The following is a 23,607-nucleotide window of genomic DNA, read 5'->3' as shown; positions in this document are numbered from 1 at the left end:
ATTTTGCCCAGTGGTGGTGTGTGCACATAGCTGCGCTGCAATTAGGAACAGCCCCTGTTGTCTCCAGGGGTGGTTCAGTCCTATACACACATTGCCATTGGGGACAATGGGGGCTGCAGCCACATGCACGTGCTGTCATTGGGGACAACAAAACTTGAGCATCTGCAGATCTTGGTATCCATTTGGCCATGGAAGGGTTCTGGAATGGATCCCCCATAGATACTGAAGTCCCACTGTACACTTTCCATAAGCAGACATCTTTTCATTTGTTCCTTACTGAGCACGAATTTCTGATGTTTTCAGTACTGACTCTGGCAAGTCTGGTCTTTTTTTAAAATGACTAGTTTACTGGGAAAAATTTAAAAAATAAAACAATTCCCAGAGGCCATGTTGACTGTGGAGATTCCAAGCATACTCCAAAGACTTCACAGCAGATAACTATGAAGGCTTTCTCTGCTGTCCTCTCAGATTGCCATTTTGGCAAAGGGTAGACATTGAAGGAGGAGAGAAACTTGCTCGTAATGACCCGGTGGTTACCCTGAGTTTTCATTTCTTTTACAGTTCATTTTTGTATAATATTACTAGTCGCTAATATAGTCTCCCTGTAATGTTGCTTTTTACTTTCTTTTCCCTTAAAACAGGGACTTTGCTCCATACTTAATGCTCAAAAGTCAGGCTGTTGCCTGCCCTTCCTCCCTGATCAGAGGGGTTATTTATTTATTTAATATATAAAAAGTTTTCAGTACATATGCATCCACTTTCTATAGATTATTGGATTACTCTTTTGCAGCATCTTTTGAGATAGAGAGTTTTCTGCTCATCACTAGCTGCTTTGAAGGTGAATCTAGATTTCTTAAAGCCACTCTGTACACACACACACTTTTGGCTTAGTACGTTGAAGTTATTAGTTCATGTGAATGTTTCAGTAGGCTGAGCAACCTTTTCTTGAACCTTCAGGAAGCAATTCTGTTGTGACTAAACCAGTGAAGCTATATAGAAGAGTAGTGATGTCTTTCCAGCTTGATGAATGAGTCAGTAACTTGACCTTTATAAAAATCTGAGTAATTGGTTAGTTGGAAAATGTGTACTCCAGGCCTGAAATCTTCTGTTCCAGTCCTCAAACCTCTTGTTACTTATTTCTAAAGTGGTTTTTTTCGTAAGAAGAGATTTGAGGACATTTGACTTTATCACAGCATCATAGGACCCTGAGAGATCTGAAAATCAAGTAGTGGATAACTTTTTACAGAGGAAAAGCAGTCCGCTATACAGAAACACCCTTTATCAGCATTGGAGAAGAATTTAGTTGAAATAACTTTCAAAGTTATTTTTGATATAAAAACACATTGATCAAAGTAGGACCTTTAAAGTCTTGCCAGGTAGAGGTGACTATCATCCTTCTCAAGATAGTACAGAAGAGCAATCCACCATGTTTGGGTTTATCCATGCATGTCACTCTGACCAAGCAGGAGCCAATGGTTTTTTTTTTCTGTTTCTTCTGTTAAGGCTCCCCCTTCTCTGTCGATTTTTATTTTTCTGCCTTGCCAATCTGGTGTATGATAACTCTTTTCTAGAAAATTACAGTTGGTGGTTTAAAATAGGCTAAAAGATGGAGAAAAGAATACAAGAGGAGAAGAAAGAGAAAAGTTCAGAAGGAAAGATAAAGGCCCAGTATAGGCTGACACAATGCACTGGCCTGGGGCTGAAATGATGGCTCGAGAGAGCTGAACTTCCTCGCTCTCCTGAGCCCTATCATTGGGGGCCATCTTAGTGCACATGTGTCCAAACGACGCATGCGCTGATGACATGCCTCATGCACCAGGTCCGAACAGCAACGACGCATGCGGGGTGTCATCATGGCATGTGGTTGCCGCAGCCTGCTTCTGGGGCAGAAAAGGGCGGCATCTCGCCATCCCTTTTTGCCCGTCTGTTGAGCTCCAAAGTTAGTGGAAACAAAACACAAAAAGAACTCAGTATTGCAGAAATTAGAGGTGAATGGAAACAATGAATAAAAAGAAAAATATTGTCACTGTCCAGCAAGTTTCTGCAGATGATTGGAAGGAGGTACTGCAGAAAATATTTCTGACCTCCAGCAAGAGTGAGGCAAGGGAAATTAAAATTCAGTAATGATTTTAAAACAGGAATGAGACCAAGCAGAAGTGTGGCTTGAAACCTGAGGAGGCAGAAGGTATGAATTTGAAAGCAAAAGAGAGAGAGAGAGAGAGAGAGAGAGAGAGAGAAAGAATGTAGACTGCAGTGTTAAAACAGTATTGGCATACCTGAGAAAGCCAGAGAAATACTGAATTAGCAATGAGTTCTCAGAGTTTAGGTTCCAAGCACCATTTTAAGGTACACTTTCCTAGAGACAGTTCCTACCACCTGATGCTGCAGTGGAGGATAGAGGCTGGGTAGGATGTAACTCCAAAGTACTGGCAAGCTTGGCTTCAGCAATGGCAGCATCTGCAGGAACCGGCTATAGCAAGGCAGAGAGGAGTATTATCCAAGCAGTAAGGACAAATTTGGTAACAGCAGTGGCAGCAACAGTTGATGCATGCTGAGATAACATGGAGATGGAAAAACCAATTCAACGACATGCTGGGTATTGGCCAGAGAAGCACATGACTCTGGAATTTATGGTTTTTCTGCAAACAATGTTTTCACGAGTGCCAAATGTGAGTGGAAGTCAATTAGAAAGAATAAGCAGGGACAGTCCCCCAAGACCAACAATGAGGTGATAGGAGAGTTTAATACAGTGGGATCGGAGTTTAATATTGATTGCCACTGTATTGATATTGTTTATTGTTATTGTCTGCTTTATATGGTTGGGGGGCTGGGAAGGGATTTGTTTGTTTTTATTGTATTTTTTATTGTACTTCCACTATTGTTAGCCACCCGGATTACTCGTTGATTGGGCGGGATACAAATAAATTATTTATTGTTACTATTATTATTAATACAGTGGGATATTAGAAGGAGAAAAGATACTAAAAGGAATAGGTTACATGAAGCATTTCCTGATTTTATAACAATTACAGAGGCAGTAAGCAATGATACTATGTTTGTAGAAAATAATATTCAATCAGAAATGAAGCAATAAAGAGAGGGAAATCAAATGAATTTAAATACAGTTGATTCTCAGACAAATTTAATTTAAGTGAATTTGACCTTATAACTCATCTATAAGTCTAAAATTTATGTCCAAAAATTGACCCCAAAATCCCAGGTCGACTTATTTATGGGTCACTACGGTAATGTGATGGCAGCTCTTTCAGATTTCCCCATGTGGTGTGGAGAGAAGTTTATTTCTCTCTAGAGCCAAGCAGAAAGAGTCCTGGGTGATGGATTGATATTGCTGTTTGTTTAAGAGTCCATCTCCCAGTCGCATGTCTGGCTAAAATGAAAGCTGAAACGATGAAGCAAAAAGCATCAATGAGAGTCTCTTTCCCCATATGCATGCATACACGCACTAAGATAGCATCAATAATTAGAAAACCAGTATCTCAAGATGTTTCAAGAATTGAGATGGAATGGAAAACATTTTTAGATACTAAAAATATGGTCCAATAGTAACATTGATTTCTGGTGCTATTGTTCCACATGAAGGTGACACAATATTAAAGGAAATGGATAAGAGATGGGCAGATAACAGCAGCGAGGAAGGTACACAGAGCATTGGCTTCAGCAATAAGATCATCAGTAGCAGCATCAGTGTTTTCTCCAGCTGCAGTGCTGTGAATCCAGGAAACTGAAGAATCACAGGATTTGAGTTTGAGTTTGCTGTACAAGGCATTAGACAGAGTGAAGAGAGTTCTGCAGTATGTGGCACATATTGAACATGATTCTACTGTGTTTGCTGCCAGAGCATAAAATAATTGTTCATTAGTAGAAGATCATTGTGGTTATGTCATTAGGAGGCGACCAGAAATCTAGAAATATTTTAGCTTTTGTTCTCTTTAAGGGAAGACTGTTATTTGGTGATGAGACCTTAGACAAGTTTTTAATAGGAAAAAGCAGGTTATGACAACTTTACAAAAGAAACAATTGGAGAGATATTATTACAGAGGATGATTCACTAATTATAATTCCTTTTGTGGAGGAAGAGGAATTGTTAGCAGAGAAATTATAGAATAGGAAAAAAAACCGTAGTATAGACCAAGAACAAGTTATGGAAAGCAAAAGTTCCCATCCAGGCAGAATCAGGGAAGAAGAAGTGGATCTTCCTCTAAATGAGGTGGAACACAATATTGATGAAAGGAAGATTACTGCTTTTCAGACATCTGTGGTCAGAAATTATAACAGATCAACAGGTGAACTAATTAGAAACATCTGGTTACAAAATCTTATTCAAGAGAAAACTGAAGAGCAGATATCTTCTCCAGTGGAAAGAGATCTTGTCAAACAAGGAATAGTGATAGCAGAAATTCAACACCTATTAGATATAGGGGCAATAGCGGAGGTTCCAGTGGATCAGAGGTACACCAAGGTTTACTCTATCTTCTTTACTGTGCCCAAAAGCCACAGAACATATTGTCCAGTTTTAAAGCTTCAGTATTTATGTGAGGTACATGAAATTCAAAATGGAGACATTATAAACAGTAAGAGACGACTTGAAGAAGGGGGATCTGATGGTCTCTATAGGTTTAAAGGAAACATATTTCCATGTTTCTGTGACAATAGTGAATAGAAGATATCTGAGATTCAACTATCAAGAAAAACACTACCAGTTCAAGGCACTGCCATTAGGCCTAACATCAGCACTGAGAGTGTTCACAAAAGTGTTAATATCCTTGGTGGCCTTTCTGAGACAGAAAGGGGTACATATTGTTGAAAACAAATTAAAAAAGGAAGGTTTTGGCAGATCTAAAATTGACAGTTCATTCTTTGGAACATTACTTTTTTCTAATAAATTAAAAGGAAAGGTGTTTAATTCCAACAAATACGTTGACCCAACTAGAAGCAATTATAGATACCAAATGAGGTTGCATGAACCTTTTGCAGAAGAGGAAGTTGAAGATAAAAACAAGAAATATCTAGGGTAATGTCTTCAAAATCAGCAGATTCATTGTTACTAGCTAGAATTTTGGAACTGTTGATATTGATGATACAGTTATAATCTGGTGGAAGATTCCATTCCAGAGGTCTATAAAGACTTTTGATCCCATATCAGCAAGCAGTCAGAAGAAGGAAACACTAGGGAGTGAAAATATCTTTTCACCTGAGAAAGGAGTTGAGATGGTGGCAAATAGACAAGAATTTTGGACAAGGGCGTTCCTTTGCAGATTCTGAATCAAATTTAGAGCAACTGATGTGAGCCTAACAGGTTGATAGGCTCACTGCGAACACCCTCAACCCAAGGATTCTGTCATGCAGCAGACAGGAGGGACAATATAAATTATTTGGAACTGAAGGCAGTGAAGCTAACACTAATCAAATTTGTGAATTTGGTGTAGGGATGCCATTTACAGATTTAAAGAGACAACATATCTGTATGGTCTTAAGTCAACAATCAAGCTTGGTGGTGCTCCATACCATTAATTACAGAGTCAAAAAAGCTGTCCAGGTGGTGGAGATACATCTTTGTTTGATATTGGCAGTTTATTTGATAGGAAAATTAAATGTACAGGCAGATTATCTGACCCAGAACACAGTAAACCTAGGGGAGAGGACACTGAATATGGAAGTATTCCAAGATTTAAACAATTTGTTAGGGCCTTTTCAGTTGGATCTATTCACATTTGCAATAACTACAGATTAAAAACATTTTATTCTATAGATAGAAACATCAGTGTAGAAGATGTAGATGCACTCGCAGTGAGGTGGCCTAAAGGTTGTCTTAAATATAGATCAGCATGGGCTGCATTTGGGAGAACAGTACTGCAGGTAGGGGTTTAGAAACATAAATATACCACCTTATGTTGGGAGCTTGGGTAAATCCCAGTTGTGGTGGATTGCTTCTCTGTGCCATCCTGAGAATGAGAGGTGGTACTGAGAAGGTTCATTCTAGGATGACTGGAAGAGCGATCCACACCCTCTCTTCATAGGAATAATATCAACAAAAAGAAGAGGGGGAGTAGTAGGCAGGACTAGATAATTAAGCAGACAGAGAAGGCGGGGAGTATTAGTGGAAAAAATCGAAAAAGAACATGGACTCCTGCCTGGTCAGGTTGGCACGTGGGGATAAACCCAATCATGGTGAATTGCTCCTCCTGCCATCCCAGCATGAACCTTCTTGGTACTTTAAAGTGCTCATTCCTGCTCCATGGCTACATATAGTGATGACAGTCTTCCCATCAGTAGCAGCATGTGAGTCATTGCTTGTTTTGCCAGCACTTTCCTATCTGTTTCTGACCAGTGGTCATATGCTAGGAAACACCGTATATACTCATGTACAAGTTGACCTCATGTATAAGTTGAGGTCAACTTTTGGGGCCAAAAATATGGATTTTCATATGACTCGTGGATAGGTCGAGGGTGCGCTCTCCTCAGCGTCTCCCTGACTGGGCTTTCCTCGCAAAAGAAGCCCAGCAAGGGAGAGGCTTTTGGGCGATCGCGCACCCTCCCCAGCATCTCCTCAGCCAGGCCCCTTCACTGAGGAAAGGGCCTCACCAAAGGGAGGCTTTGGGGAAGGCGATCGCCCTCCCCAGCGTCCCCTCGGCCGGGCTCCTTCCCCAGGGAAGGGGCCTCGACGAAGGGAGGCTTCTGGGGAAGGCGATCGCCCTCCCCAGCGTCCCCTCGGCCGGGCTCCTTCCCAAAGGAAGGGGCCTCGCCGAAGGGAGGCTTCTGGGAAGGCGATCGCCCTCCCCAGCATCTCCTCAGCCAGGCCCCTTCTCTGGGGAAAGCCTGGCGGAGGAGAGGCTGCAGGGCGTGCGATCGTCTTCCTCGCTGGGCATCGAGGCTAGCGGGGGCTGCGGGGAAATCGGGCACCCTTGCCAGCATCTCCCCAGCTGGGCTATCTCTTGCAGAGGTAGCCCGGCTGGGGAGAGGCTTGGTTAAAGTACCCCATTGCCCCGTAGATAAGTTGACCCGCGATTTTGGACACCATTTTAAAATAAATAAATAAAATAAAATTTTTATTTATATACCGCCCTTCCAGAGATCAGGGCGGTTTACATCACAATAAACAACACATATTACAATAAAAACATCAAAAATTAAATACACATATAATATAATAAGACAGGATAAAAGCCCCGTTAGCCAGTCCTCTTGCGGAATACGAAGGAGGGGAGGCCTACTAGGACTCTAATTGGGGGAATGCGGTCTTAAATAGAAAGGTTTTTAAACCCTTTCTAAATTGGGCCAGGGAGGTGGCTGAGCGGAGCTCTGTGGGCAGCGTGTTCCAAAGGGCCGGGGCTGCAATGGAAAAAGACTTCCTCGTGGTAGAGGTAAGCCTAGCCCCTGGCACCCTAAGTAGGCAGAAATTTCTCGACTTATAGTCAAGTATATACGGTATGTCAGAATTTGAAACTATAATTACATCCAGGCTTGTCCTTAGTAAGGTTGCATCTACATTGGCTGCTTAATCCAGGGCCTTTCCAAAGCTTTATGTCCCAGACTGGCCCCAGGCTAGCCATGATGGCGACCACGTGCACCTGGCCAAGTCCAATGTGATGCTCTGATGTTGTGTACATAGTCCAGTCAGACCAACACTGGATCAACCCTGCTGGCCCATCAACCGTTCGATGCCTCTGCTACCACTTCTTTGTGGGCAGGAGCTCTCCCTCCAAGAGCTAAGGTCAGAACAGGCTACCCTGACATGTGATCTACAAGGAGGGGGTTGCTCTCCCTTATTCTCATTGATCGCTGAGATAACACATTAGGGATCCATATGTTGCTGTAATACTGACATTTGAATGTGTAGGCACAGTTTACAGACAGCTCCGTCACCTTATTTTGATGACTTGTTTGTGAAAGCACCTTCTGATGACTGCTCTTGTCTGTAACGTTGATTTTATCCTAGACTAGGCTAGACTAGGCTAGGAATCATGTGGTCCTCTAAATGTTGGACTGCAGTTCCCATCCCCTCTCCCAGCAGGTCTAGCCTGCACTCCCAACAGCAAGGAATGTGGGAGTTGCTGTCCAATAAGAGGTTTGTTTGATTCCTGTCCGTGTTGTTGACATTTTTATCCGTGGTTTTACCAAATATGCACAGACAAAACAGAGCTCTTATTTCAATGATATCTGTACACAAGACCACTTGGGGATAATGACCAGTAGAACCTAAATAATCCATGTAAAAGAGCTGTACTGGAATAGATTAATGCTGGTAACAGTTCACCATTGTTTCTCTCCTCCAGTGGGAGCATAGCTGCAACTGTAATAAACTGGAAGTCTTTTCAAAAAGCACATTTTCTCCCAGCATCATATTGCTTAGAAAGTTTCTCCTTTCATTGGAAGTCACGGTGTTCTTCAATCAGATTGTTAGCAGGAGCTGTTGAGAAATAGCCGTTCTTAACAGAACAAGTGAGATTATCATGTAGTTTCCTGTTGAGAAGAATGGCTGAGTTCTTTGAATGGTGCCTGTGAAAACACTGACAGGAGTCAGCCTTAGCCTTCCACTTGATTAGCTTAGCTGAGAGACTAGCTCTTTTGGGCTTGGATCTGTTCCCATTCCAGCTTATGTCCAAAAGACCCACAGTGTCCAACTTCATTACAACCACTTGTTATAGAACCACACAACATTAAGAATTACTGCCCAAATTTTCTTGTGTGCCTTTTTCCTCCTTGTGTCATGTCTTTTTAAAGACTGATTTGTTTTTATTGTGATGTGAACTGCTCAGGAATACTTTCCAGGTGTGGAGTAGGGTATAAATGCTTTAAATTGGTGGAAATAAATATTGGTCTTACTAAAATTGGTGAACAAACATGTGGTCTGCATTTCCTATTCTGTCCAGTAATATAAAGTCTGTGTTTTAGCTTCTTTGCTGGTGGGTTTTTAGAAGTTCAGTGAACACTGCAAATCGCCTGAAGAGTGGAAAATTCCCTTGTCACATGGATAGTCTTATCAGCAGCAACCAGATGGAGCTCAGAGCCTGAACATTATCAGTGTTAAATTGCTTTTTCCTGAAGTAGGGGAGGATTAAAGTATTCCTTCAAAAATTGGCGACATAAGCTGCAAACTTAGGGATATTAATATTTTGAAATGTTACTATTTTAGTAATTTGTGAATATATTTAACAAACATTCTATACAAAGAGAGCCCTCTTCTGACTGATGCAGCTGAAATCTTCACAAAATACTGTATTTTGATTGAAATTCTTCCAAGTTCTCTGCGTTCTTCCGACTAGTATAGTCCACCTTATGCCACAATTTAATGGCTTAATTTAGCACACCTAAAGTGTCCATTCAGGTGATAGGTTGTGGGCTCTCATTTTGACAGAAAACATAACAAATCAGCTAGGCTGTACCATGTATTATTATATTAAAATACTGGTGTATCTGCAAAGTTTTCCAGCTATCATGGAAAATACAGATAGTTTAAAATCACATGGCATTGGAAATACTGAGAGATATTGTGCACCTTTTTTTAAAAGAAAATTCTCTTCATGGGAAAGGTCAGGTGAACGTTCAACATTCTAAGTTGAATATTCTCAGCAGTACATACTGAAGCTTCATAGTAAAATACCTTTTGAAATTTGCATACATTTTTCTGCTACTAGATGAAATTGAACTATTTTTGCATTAGGCATTGTATAAAATGAACTCCCCCCCCCCCCTACACCATCACTCAATTTGCTTGTTGACATAGGTTTTTCTTTTTAAAAAATAAAAGAAATGTAAACAATGCAACAGACCTAACTAAGGTTATCTAAAGTAAACCTGCAGGAACTATACTGTTTCTTTAGAACTTGTAGATAATTTATATAGAGACTATTCCTTTTTTTTTAAACTTAGGACAAACTTGGAACTTGAACTGGTTCACCGTGGAGGCAATCTGTGTCTAGGAGGTGCAAGCACAGCTGGAAAGAGATCATGTCTAAGTATGTATTTTATATCTTATTGTAATCTGACTCAAATAAGGTCAAGTTGAAAATATTTTTAAAGTATTTTTAAATATTGAGGTCCTCTGACTGACTTCCAAAGTCAAGTTTAAAACATTTTGATTAGAAAATATACTGATTCCTAGTTTTCCCCAACAGTTCTTTAACTTTTAAGAATTGCAAGTAATTTGTTTCTGATTTGGAGTCTGTGATTTTTATTTTGGACAAGAAAGTTGTTCAGTATAAGGTTCAAGTATAAGAAACTAGAATAGTCAGTCTCCCACACAAAAAATATTATTCAGCACAGATAGTGATGAAATTGGTCTGTAGGGCAGGCAAAGGAAAACTAGGGAAGCTTTGGGGCACTGGATAGGAGATGCTTTTTTGCTTGCTTGCCTTCCCTTCCCTTTTGCTGAGGTACATTTAAAGCAAGCAGTTCATAGTTGGTTATATTCTGCCACTTATCTTGTTAAGTTTATATATAAAATTTTAAAGCTTTATAGATCTTATCTCTAGTAATTCTTTCAATCATTCCTTTCAATTTAGGTAATGAAGTACTCTCTTGTGATTGAGTTCTGCATTTGTTTTAAAACAGTTGTAAAGTTTGTTTAGATCAAACGCAGAATATAGTGTCCAAAGTGAGCTATTACTCAGCACGTGTCAATGAAGATGTGGGAACAAACAGGTCAAGTGCTGTTTAGTAGACTACACTAAGGGAGTAGGTGTGCACTGTGAAGGAAAATTAGGAATGATGAATGTAACCACCCTTGCTGATGGCTGATACAGAAGAACCAAGAGCCAAGTCTAAACATTTAAGTTACTCCTTTTTCAACAGGGGTGGGACTTGTTTGGCACGCCAGATGTTGTTGAACTGCAACTCCAGGAGCCTTATAAAGCACAGCTAACATTGAGGGATTATGGGAGCTGCAGTTCAAAACAATTGGAGGCCTGCACAAATCTCATTCCTGCTTTTACAACTTAAAATTTCAGATATTTGTAGTAACTACATACATCATATAGAACATTAATGTCCAAATTGTATGTAATCTTCAGAAGATATGTTATCAGGGAAGTAGGAGAAAGAGAATATAGGACAAGTCTCCTTTATCTGAAGTGATTGGGACCAGAAGTGTCTTGGATTTAGGAGTTTTTCGAATTCACTCAGAGTAATTTTGGAATATTTGCATGTACACAATAAGATATCTTGGAGATGGGACCCAAGTATAAATATGAAATTCATTTATGTTTCATATACACCTTATACACATTGCCTGAAGGTAATTTTATGCACATTATTTTATTTTAGTGTAACGTAATGTATGAAACAAAATTTTTGTAAACTGAAAGAAAAAGTGTCACTATCTCAGCCACTCATGTGGACAGCTTCAGTAAATTACACCATTTCTTGGAAAAAATGGGTCTGGTTACAGTTGTTGTTGTGTGCCTTCAAGTTGTTTTTGACTTATGGCAGCTGTAAGGTGAACCTATCATGGAATTTTCTTGGCAGGATTTGTTCAGAGGTGGTTTCCCTTTGCCTTCCTCAGAGGCCAAGAGATTGTGATTTGCTCAAGGTCACTTAGTGGTTTTCCATGGTTGAGTGGGGTTTTGAACCCTAATCTCCAAAGTGTAGTCCAATTCTCAAACCACTATACCATGCTGGCTATATGGAGACACTGTTTGAGCCCTTTTGTTTTTTTCCAGTAGCAAAAATCAGCACCAAGTTCTCATTAAAGAAATTATTTTTGTTTTGCAATAATTACAGAAGATTCTCCCCACACACATCCAAATAACCGTTCCATTGGCCGGTTACAAACCGGCATTTGGGACGTCCGGAGGACGTCCCATTTTAAAAAAGGGGCGTCTCTTCTAGATGCCCCTGGGCCTAATACGGACTCCATTCGTACAAGATGGCGCCGGCCCTTCTACATGGCCGGCGCCATCTTTGTGTATCGGACGCTGAGCGTCCGTACGCGTCACGTCCTTTGTGACGTAGCGAGTGCGCCCCTGGCGCCTCGCTACGTCGCAAACGCGACTCTAAAAGAAGCTCCATTTTGGAGCTTCTTTTTCGGTCTGCACGGGAGCCGCGCCGTGTGGAGGCTCCGGCTCCCCCGCGGACTAACCGGCGGCGGCGGCGGCAGACCACCGCAAAGCAGCGGTTTGTATCCTGCCTTTGTTATAGATGGCCCTTAGGGCTGTCAGACTTACTCTGAATGGCAATGTAGGGCTAAAGTAATCAGTCTATTGTTTTCTTTAGAGTAGGTCTTGCAAATGCAATGTTTCTTATTGCTGATGTGCTGCGAGAACACGTATTTGTTTTTTCTACTCATTAATTATTTGTGGCCCTCAAATAAAAAAGTTACAATTTGTTAGCACCAGTGATTGAATAAGGGGGATAGCATAAAGATGGTTGTTCTCAAGTAGTTCTTGTTATATGGAATCCCGGCGATAAAGTTCCATAGGCCTGAACATCTGCCTCAATAACAGTGCGAATAAATACATGCCTATTGTTATTATTATTATTATTATTGATTTTAATAATTTATATCCTGACTTTTCTAAGCCCTGGGACTGAAGGAGCCTTGCAAAAATTAAAAGAGCTAAAGATAAAAACGCAGCCTTAGTATTATTTACAGATAACTTTGGGGAAAATAGCTGTTATGTAAGCTGAAAAAGGCTTCTCTGAACTTCATTTGTAACCATGTACCTTGTTGGTACAGCAAGCATTGAAGCTAGAGGTTAATTGCATTTGTTTTGCTCATCCAGAGATACCAGTGTAGCTTAAAATAGCCCTGATATGCCAAATAACTCCTGGGCAACATCAGTTAGTGGTGTGTGTGTGTGTGTGTGTGTGTGTGTGTGAGAGAGAGAGAGAGAGAGAGAGAGACTGGTGGAAGATCTCTCAGACAAATGACAGTGGCATCATAGTTAATACTTGATAATAATAATAATGCACAGAAGGAGGCACAGCAAACCCCTTTTGAATGTCTTTTACTATGAAAACCCTATGATGAGACAACTCCAAATGAAACAGCATATAGTGCCAGAAGACAAGACTTTCAGGTTGCAAGGCAGTCAGTGAGTTACTGGAATATAGCAGAGGACAACTATTCAGTAGTGCTGTATCAGTGATGTAACTAGACTCAAGGCAAAAGTACATTGATCTGTTGATATGATCAGAGATATGAAAAGAAAGTCTGAAGCTGCACAACATGTATTATAGGAACATAGAGTGTGAGAAGCATGAATCAGGAAGCTAGACATAGTAAAAGAAGAAATGGAACATATAAATATTGCAGTACCTGGGGTGAGGGAATTAAAGTAGACAGGAAAGGGACATTTTGAGTCACTGTGCTTTACTTAGGAAATGAAAATCTGAAGAAATGGGGTGGCATTAATGAGGAGAGATGTAGCAAAAGCATTCAAAAGATATAAGACAAAATCTGATTGAATAATATAAATAAGACCAGAGAAAAACCATTAATATAACAGAATCCAAGTTTATGTTCCAACAACAGAGGCAGAAAAAGAAAAAATTGAAAGATTTGTGCTGGAGTCCAGGAGGAAATTGATCATGCACTTAGAATCATAGAATCGTAGAGTTGGAAGAGACCACAAGAACCATCCAGTCCAACCCCCTGCCATGCAGGAAATCTCAATCAAAGCATCCCCGACAGATGGCCATCCAGCCTCTGCTTAAAGAACTCCAAAGAAGGAAACTCCACCACACTCCGAGGGAGTGTGTTCCACTGTTGAACAGCACTTACTTGTTCTGGTTCCTGTTCTCTGGAGTAGCAGAAAACAAGCCTGCTCCCTCCTCAGTATGACATCCCTTCAAACATTTAAACAGGGCTAGCATATCACCTCTTAACCTTCTTTTCTCCAGGCTAAACATCCCCAGCTCCCTAAGTTGTTCCTCAAAGGACATGGTTTCCAGACCCTTCACCATTTTAGTCGCCCTCCTTTGGACATGCTCCAGTTTCTCTATGTCCTTTTTTGAGTTGTGGTGCCCAGAACTGGACACAATATTCCAGGTGGGGCCTGACCAGAGCAGAATATAGTGACACTATTACTTCTCTTGATCTAGACACTATACTTTTCTTGATGCACCCTAGCATGTGACTTCTTGTTAAACATAGGTTATTGGAATGCAAAAATAGGAAATGGAACAGAATCAATGATTATAGGAAAATTTGACCTAGAATCAGGAAATGAAGCAAAGTAATGTGAAAAATAGATTTGCACTATTAAGCCTAATGGACCAGGGACCAGAAGTACTCTGGACTGAAACCAGGGACATTGTCAGGGAGGAATGCAAAAACAGATTAGCTGCAGCCAAAAGGAAAGAGAAGCACAATGTATGACAGATGATACTCTTCAAGTAGTTAAGGGCAGATGCGAAGCAAAAGTAAAATGTAACAAAAATAGGGTCAGAACTTTGAATGCAACGATTCAGCAACTTGTGTGGGGCAACAAAGAGAAATACTGTAATAATCAATGTAGAGAAAAAGAAGATGACAACATAAAGGAAGAACAAGATATCTCTTTCACAAGATCTGAGAAATCAAAGGGAAATACTTTTTTGGTGTACTTTTATACACTAAAAGTAGTGATACTATATGACCAGCAGGGGAATTCATTGTATGGCTGGTACAAATAAAAACCAGTGGAAACAATATGCTGAAGAAATATATGACTACATTACTATGGCCCGGTACAGAAGGGCCCAAAAGGGTGGGCTGGGGCTGCTTTTCGTTGCTGCGCAGCAGCACCGCAGCAACCAAATGGTGTGGTGCTTCTGCGCAGCAAAAAAAGGAGTGCTAAAAAGCGGCTCTTTTTTGCACTGCCGTAAGCAGTCTGCGGCAGTGCAAACACATCGCTGCTGCACTGCTTCATTTGGGCGCTAGCGCAAGGATGATGCCCTAGTTACATGCTAGGGTTATGGGGTGTGTGGGTGCTCCACCCAGAGGCAACCCTAGCATTTGACGAGGGCATCATTCAGGGTCCATCTGTACCAGGCCAGAATGACTGCAGAATGTCTAAGATTTATACATGTTATACTGAACCATGTTCTAGCATTATGTCTGAATGAGAACTAAGGGTAGTGTTCTTTGTTGATGGAAGGCTCTTTGATCAAATGGAGGTCTCCATGAGGAGAGCAGATGGGCTATTTTCCCATCAATATGGGCAATGGAATTATATCAAGCTTGTTAAATTCCTAAAGGTCTGGATCTTGTGATCTGTGTGATGCCATCACTTAGGCTGCACTGCAGAAATAATGCACTTTGTCACCACTTTAACTGCCATGGCTCACTGCTATGGAATCCTGTGGTTTAGTTTAATATGACAGTGAAGAGAGATTGCTGAAAAGCACATTGAAATGCAGAAAACAGTGAGGAGACAAGCACCAAGTGCTCTGAGATGGCCAACTGTTTATTCACTATTTTTCAATGTCAAGTGCATTTTGGCCTTTTCTCATTAAGGCTGAAACATGTTGGACATTTACAAAACAAACTGAATAAAAGGTTTACCATCTCAAACCATGAGGCGTTTATCTCCTTACTAATGTGGCACCAGAGCTCTCTGAGGGAGAAGGTTAAATATCTCACAAAGCTACAAATCCCAGAATTCCATACCATTGCGCCATGGCAGTTAAAGTGGTGTCAAGATAGATTATTCCTGCAACCTTGGACACTGCTAGCATTACAGAAACAAAAAGAAGCGAGCATTTCCCCCCTGGAAAGCCTCCAAAATACATTTGCCTGTTGGAAAAGGCTCTAAGTAAAATGCAGTTCTCTACTAGAATCCTTTGGCAGGAGAAATGGGAACTTGTTTTGCCTTCATTTGCTCTATCTGATTCAGAAAACAGGTGACAGCAATCAGTTCCAATGTCATCTGTGCCTTCCATTATTTCACAAACCCCAGGAGTTAATTACAGCCCTCAAGCTCTGCTAGAATCAGCTGACTTCAGCATGAGACAGTTTTGGCCTCCCAAGTGTGTATGAATAATTGTCTATTTGTGGAAAATAAATTGATTCCTTCCGTGATTTATATTTAAATGTAGCATCTCCAGGAGTCTGCTCAGGTGGTAACAACTAAAATAAAATAAAGAGTGCTAAAGAGTGGATTTTCATTTAGTAGAGGAAGTATATATAATCTGTTTAGTGCATTGGAAAAATCTGACTATGAACTGGCACTGGTGGTATCAGATATTATGAAATGATCCACAAATACAAGGAGGAATATGCTTTTATATGTTAATCCTTAAACCTGCATCAAAATGTGTATAGTTCTACAACAGATTTAAGTGTAAATAAGCATATCAGAAGAAACAGAACACATTGCATGGGTCTCAAAGACAGTAACAGATTGAAGGAAGGATAGCCTGGTAATTAATAGGTAAAAAATACCACAAAGGATAGAATCCTTATCTGGATATTTATTTATTGATATCAGTCTGTGTTAATACTGAGGTTAAATCATGAATATAATTCTTCCTACATCACCTTGGTTCTACAGATCCAGGATAAATGTATGCTGCAACAGTCATGTTTCATTTAACTCTTTCTGAAATGAACTGTTTTAGACTGGTTCATACTACTCGCAAGAATCCAAGGTTGAATTAAGGTATTTCAGCTGCACTGAAATGCAGCTACTGCTGTATTAAAAGTTTCACAAACAACACAACAAAAGTAGTGCAGGAGAGTTCTGTAGTAGTTGTTACAGAGTAGTTCTCTGTATCAGTTGCTTACAGAATTCAATCATAGTTAAATAGAAAAACAAATATATGAGTTCAATGGAAGAGGATAGCATGTCATATCACAGCTGAATTGTGTCCATTTTTCCAACTGTCCTTGTAAACAGTGAGCTTGTAAGACTTCATTCAAAAGATATCTGGTGTCATGTGGGGAAACAGACCAACACGAAGGGGGGGGGGGCTTGATGACACCCTCACCCAAGAAGCCTTGGGACTGTGGCAACCACACACCGCAATCTCGAGGGCACCCTCTGCCACTGGCCCAAATTGGAGCGGAAAAATGTTCCCATTTGGGCTGGGTTTCTGTGGCCCGGACTCAAGTTTGACACGTCTTCCACGTGTCTTGGGGGCACGCGTCATCTAATTGCCACACTCCCAAGATGTGTGGAAGCCATCTTTTTTTGGCCTGTTTGTTCAGGCCCTTAGTTGCCTTTAAAAACCCATTGTGTTTGTAAGAAATTAACTTGGCATTGTTCTGATATGATTCATTTTTACCTTGACTCTTTCTAATATTGTTAAATAGAAGTTGTAGAACAGAGCTGGGCAGAAAGGCTAAGTCTGTTGGTAAGATATTCAATGGTCTACAGTAGTTTAGCAAGGATTTTTGACTAGCAGTTTAACAGCAGCTCCAAATTATACTGCAGAAATCAGAAATACTTGAAAAACCCAAGGATGGATTTTGTGTGAAAGGTCTGTGAGTTCTCTTCAATCCTGGAACTCACAGCATTTCAGGGTTCAAGATTCTTTAATTCTAGGTACAGTATACGTATGTCTTTTTTACCAGCCTCTGTTTAGATTTCAGAATTCATGCCCTTCCCCCAAAGCGAAGTAGATTCCACAAACCTGATGTCTGACCAATCAGTTTAAGCATATAAAGTAATAAGAAAAACAGAGATAAACATGTATAAAGACTACATTATAAGAATTTATGCATATCGTGATCTGCAGATTAACTGGACAGTGCTAAGTGCTGATACCTATTCTAGATATTATCTGTTTTATAATTTAACTACTTTATAGGCAACTATTTTATTGGCAAGATGACCCATTTCAGACAGAACAACCAAATTTTGTGTGGGTTTTGTGCTTACAAGCTCTGTGGCTTCCAATTCTGTTTTGGAGGCAAAATATAGAAAAGAACTAGGCAGAGAGAATGTGTAAGCAAGAAATCTCGTAACTGTAATAGAAGAATTATGGTGTCTATAAAGTAAATTTGCATTCTTATGGCTTGAGTCTCTATGTTCCAAGAACCTGGAAATAGTCTATAGATTTTGTCTCCTAAGTGATTGTAGAAACTGTTCTATTTACCCCTTAGATCAGTTGTTCCACGTATTGGCAATGCATATGCGACTCTATAGCATTGATTCTGCATTCAACCCATGGAAGAAACTTACACAGTTGGCACGTGATGAAAATTTGCAGTAAGTATCATTCTGCACAGGTTTCTGTGTGAAGCATGTTTTAAACTTTGAAGTCATCAGGTGGAACTAAATATTTTGGCTTCTTTGTATCATTTCAAGAAAAATAATGAACTATAGATGTTATACACAAGATTTCCCCAGTCTATCCTATCCAAAAATATTTAATCCCCAAATAAATTTTCTTGACCTTTTTAATTGATGGGGTTATAATAATAAAAAAAAATAATAAAAAATTATTTGTATCCCGCTTCTTCAAAAAGATCGAAAGGGCTAACAATAAAACATCCATAAAATACAATAAGCATCTCATTGTCCATTCTATCCCAAACCCTCCCAACCTTCCCATCCACAATAAAATACAGTTAAATTATTAACAATTGTTAAAACAATTATTAAAAGCAGGGCAGAGGCAGCGGGCGGTTGCTAAATAAATAGATAAACTGACAGGGGTTTGTTGGAATGTTAAGCTGGGAAGGCCTGCTGGAAGAGATACGTCTTGATTGCCTTTTTCAAGCTTTCAAGACTGGTGATATATCGGATCTCCTCTGGCAGGCTATTCCATAGCTTGAGAGTGGCTGAGTTATCATATTAATGCAGGTAACTTTAGGCCATGTCTTTATTTATATTTACTTAGAGACATGTTTTGGGTAGTTTTGCATCAACAAAGCAAAGCAGTAGTGGTAAAAATCAGGCAGTGCAAACTTTGAAGATCCATAATAATTTAACTACACCGGAGCCCTGGTGGCGCAGTGGTTAAATGCCTGTACTGCAGCCATTCACTCAAAACCACAAGGTTGCGACTCGAGTTCAAGTCCAGCAAAAGGGCCCAAGCTCGACTCAGGCTTGCATCCTTCCGAGGTCGCTAAAAGTAATTAGCTTACTTGCTAATTAGCTTACTTGCTGTTCACCGCTATGATCTTTGGAATAGCGGTATATAAATAAAACAAATTATTAATTATTATTATATATAACAAACTAAATACTTCCAAGGAAATAGGAGTCACTCCATGGTAGTGAAGATAAATCAACACTATCACAAGATGGAGGTTGAAATAATTCAAATTACGAGAAGGCTATTGGGGGATGTTGACTGGTGGAAGCAGCTAAAACCATATAAACCCTGTTGTGCAATACAATTCAGTGCAGGCTTGATCAGCACTAAGTCCTTTCATTTTGAAGCATGGGCTAAAAATACAGAATATAAAATATAATCACATGTGCCAGCTAGCTGATGATTTCAACAGTTTAAAGAAATGCTATTTCACCACTTTTTGTCAGTTAGGAAATAAATATTTTGTCATTGTCTTTGGGTGCAATGTAATACAGAGCTATGAACACTTTCTGCTACGATGATTCATTTTCATTTACAGTACAATAATTTTGCTTTTTCACTATCAGACTTCACATTAGTTTGTTATTAACTGCCTCTGTTGCAATGTTTTGGGAAGCCACACTTATCAGCCTCTCTTATATGCCTTGCAGTATGGATCATTTCCATACTTTAAACAGACTTTATAAAAGGTAGTTTTCAGTGTCATGATGAAGAATTTGCTTAGGTTGTTGATAGATGAGAGAGCAGTTTAACATGCTTGACATTGCTAAAGAAACATATCTAAACCTTGCCACTGTGTGTAACATTGCTCAATTCTATCAGAATGAAGCAAATTTAAGCAACAGGCAAGACTATTTTTGTGGCCCTCAGTACCTGCAGCTGCTGCAGACTGTCACCCCAAGTGGGCAGATATGTGTGTATTCCCTGTCCTGGAAGTCTTCAGTACACTCCATTAATCTTTTAAATAGTTGCAGGTGCCTGTATACTTTTAACATTAAAAATACATGTTTTTCAAAATGGAAATAGACATCCCACTACTTCAAATTTTTATTGGCCATTTTTGACTCCAAGAGAGCACAGAATTGACCTCTGAGCCTGCCACAGTTGTCCATCCAGTTTACATCCAACATGTCGTTGAACCCTGAAAGTATAAGTAAAATCTGTGCTGATGCATGCAGGAGGTCTTAGAAGAATACTAATGAAGAAACATGAAGGAGGAAAAGACAGAAGCAGATGCCTAAGAGATATTAAAACAAAGTTTGGAGAAATGGAAGGAGTCCTCAATCGGCAAAGATACTGGTGTGGAGCAGAGAGGGAACTGGCTTAATTAAAACAGATCAAACACAAAACTGCGGTACAGAGATAGGAGAGGAAGCTGTTCAGTTTTTGTGAAGAGTGAGAGGGATCTAAACACCAGATTTTGGGGGCTTCAAGTCACAGGTTTTCTCCTTCAGCACATGCCTGTGTGTCTGAACTGCTTACAATCAAGAGTTTTGGTTTTTTTTAAAAACTTATGGCGGTGACAAATTTGTGAAATACAATAGTTTATTGTGAGAAATAAAATGATTATGATGAGAAATACAATGATTTTTTTTGTGTGTAATTTTTCAGGATGAGTAATGAAGAGCAGCCAGAGGTTCCAGTGCTTTATAGAGACGTCTCATCCCTTCTGCTTATCCAGATTTTAACCATGCCACAGCCATTGCGCAAAGGTATGCTACACAAAATGCATATATAATAAACAAGTGACAGTGATCCCTCCCATGTTCCAGCTTTTCAGAAGCACAGCAAATAAAAATCCTGTTTGCTTGCTGCTTGTGCTCAAATTATGACTTTTCCTTATCTCTAGAAGTTGGCATTGAACAGATTTTTTTTTTTTTTTTTTGTGGTGGTGGTGGTTGTGCTTTGACAGGCTTATCTATGGCCTCTCACCTTTATCAGACAACAGTACAGTAAAACCATGAGGGCTGGGAATAACTATTAAATTCCTTGAGTTATGGGTGAGAAGGGAGGTCCTTCTGTTTGACCTTCATTTGTTTACTGTATTGGGTCTGCTTAATATTTCACATTGAACTGTGAATGCCTAAGGGTGAAAGCGAATAATTTATTTTAATTTAACTGTAGAAATTGTGGCAATTGTGTCACACATGACAAAAATAATTGTTATAACACAGTATCTGTCATGGTTATAATGTATAAATTTAAACACATTCCTGGAATCCCGAGACATTTTTGAAGCAGAAATAATTTAGTGCTGCTTATTTTGCCAGCTTTAAAGCTTTTAATTTTATGATTCATATGCACCTTTCAGAAATATGATTTCTTTTTCACTGCAAATGTACAGGATTCATTTACTGTAAGCATTATAAATTACCATTCCTTTTTTGAACACTATAAAGTATATTGACCAGCTACTAGCTTTAGCTGTGATTTTTGGTTGAGGTGTTCCATTAAAAGGCATAATCATCTGTATCAGGAGCCTTTTGTCCTGTGGATGCATGAAGATGACAACTTTTAAAGTGACCCCCCCCTTCAGAACCCAGTTAATTGACCATTTGAATACTTCAGTCAAAACTGTGTCTAAAATTGCATTTATCCCTTTTGTAAGAAGTATTTAGCATAAATAGATCAATTTATTTCCTTCTTAACTGTTATTGATTTGTTTGAGAGATTCTAAAATAAAACAGCATGCCTGTGATCCAGGGTTTGATTCCCTGCTTGGCCATGGAAACCCACTGGGTGATCTTGGATGAGTCGCGTGCTGTCAGCCCCAGAAATCCTGGTAATAGGTTCTCTTTGAGGTTGCCATAAGTTAGAAATGACTGGAAGGCATGCAACAACAACAAATGTTTGCATCATTAGTGTCCATGAAAATTCTTGGGAATAATGTAAGATAAAAATTTCCTGCCCTGAAGAAGTTCCTATGTCTTCAGCAGTGGAAATTGATAATAAAGGAAGGGAAAGTTTTCCCCAGCTACCAAAGTGCTCAGATGTGATATGCTTGCATGCATCTGCACAAATTGACTGCTGTGTTCTTCATGTTGCCAGTACATGAGGTACATGTTACATGCAGGTAAAATACAGCTCTGTTTCTTGGTCTGTGATATATCGGATTAATACCTCTAAGACAATTTTATACTCCTGGAATTAATCTGTCAAATTGTCAATTTGACCCAAGAGCCCTTTGTTTTAAAGGATACCTAGATAGTATTCCTTGAGAAAATTAGCACTTAATAAGGAGTGTACAGATCTCATGCCCTTCATGTAAGATCTTGGGAATTGTATTAACTATCTTAGTAACTCTTGAATGGCCTTCATTATCTATTCCAATCCAGCATTGATTCAGGCAAAATAAATGCCATTATATTATTCAGTCTTTTATTTCTGAAAGATTGATCTGAAGCAGCCTCAAAAGAGAGAACACAAATTAACTCTATGATTGTAGGGAAACGTCATGCTAGAGGTCAGTCCACTAGCAGTCAGTTGTTTCATCAGTTTAAAATGGAGGGCTTAAAGGGCAGGAGGTCATGAGCAATCTCTGTGTGAGCTAAAGGATTATCACAGAGTTGAAGACGGTCGATATTTCTAAAATATAGGAGGAATGGATACCTGCTTAAAATACAAAAGAGATTTTTTTTACATCATAATGCATTGCAGTTGTATAATAATATTAGTTTATCTTTATTTTGATATTCAATTTGCACTGATCTGTGGAAGCATAGTAAAAGTGATACAGAATTTGTTTCAGAAAAAGAGACTGTGTTCCTAAGGTGTGCTTTAACTGGGAATGATAAGGAGCCCCTGACCCACTGTGGATAGGAAGGTTCATGCCATTTAACATGTACCACCAGAAACATATCTCCAAATTCACTTGTTTACAAAGCATGTTAAAATCAATGCATGAAAAGGGAGGTGTAGCAGCGCCACCCCTACATGTCTCATTTTCCCACTCTCCTTATATGGAAAATGCTGAGTCTGTACTGGGTAGTTTCTCCTACCTGTGGGCATTGTCCACATGATTTAGAATGTTAAAACAAAAATCAGGGTCCTCAGCTAAATGCAAAACAAACGTGGGTAGGGAAGCTCTCTCATTCATTCCTCTCAGAACAACAGGACTGGAGATGGGAAGGGACAGGGCTAACATGCTTCCCTCCTTATAGGATGATTCAACACTCCTTTGTAAACAAATTACCAGGCTAATTTTTTAAAAAAACAACCGAAGGTTTCTCTGTCCATCATTACCAAGGCCTCATATGGACGGCAGTGGCCACTCCACTTCAAAAATTTGTTAACTAGTTTAAAAGAATTCATAGAAGGGCTCAGATAACAAGAGAAAATGTAGAAGGCAAATTGTGAGAAAGGAGGAAAGCAGTCATTCTTAGCCTAGAGAAAGGAAGAATAGCAGAGCTTTCTTTGTGTTCATACACATCCCTCAATTAACCTAATATTTTATTTTATTTTATTTTATTATTTATTTATGGTATTTATACCCCGTGTTATTATTAAAATACAAAAATAAAACACTAGTTTTAATACAGTTTTCATAATAAGCAGTCCCCAGATAGCCAGACTGCTTCCATAAATAAAAAATACGTGTTCCTGTCTCTGTTGGTCCTAGGTATA

The 23,607-nt window shown here is 39.5% G+C and overlaps 1 protein-coding gene across 5 annotated transcripts in view; it reads left to right on the top strand.

The window, feature by feature from the left end:
* The window catches only part of UBR3 (ubiquitin protein ligase E3 component n-recognin 3), a 126,140-nt gene that overhangs the window by 86,909 nt on the left and 15,624 nt on the right, over positions 1-23,607 (top strand). For all 5 annotated transcript variants that reach the window (XR_006100867.1, XM_042441445.1, XM_042441436.1 and 2 more), the window contains 3 exons: positions 9,892-9,977; positions 18,047-18,152; positions 20,596-20,696. Coding sequence is in view for 4 of the 5 variants with exons in the window: in XM_042441445.1 (XP_042297379.1) it covers positions 9,892-9,977; positions 18,047-18,152; positions 20,596-20,696 (293 nt within the window). In the remaining variant the exon portion in view is untranslated. The remainder of the gene's footprint in view (positions 1-9,891; positions 9,978-18,046; positions 18,153-20,595; positions 20,697-23,607) is intronic.

The sequence above is a fragment of the Sceloporus undulatus genome, chromosome 1 (assembly GCF_019175285.1).
Source record: "Sceloporus undulatus isolate JIND9_A2432 ecotype Alabama chromosome 1, SceUnd_v1.1, whole genome shotgun sequence".
Taxonomy (NCBI): domain Eukaryota; kingdom Metazoa; phylum Chordata; class Lepidosauria; order Squamata; family Phrynosomatidae; genus Sceloporus; species Sceloporus undulatus.
This window is presented reverse-complemented; position numbering and strand designations above follow the sequence as displayed.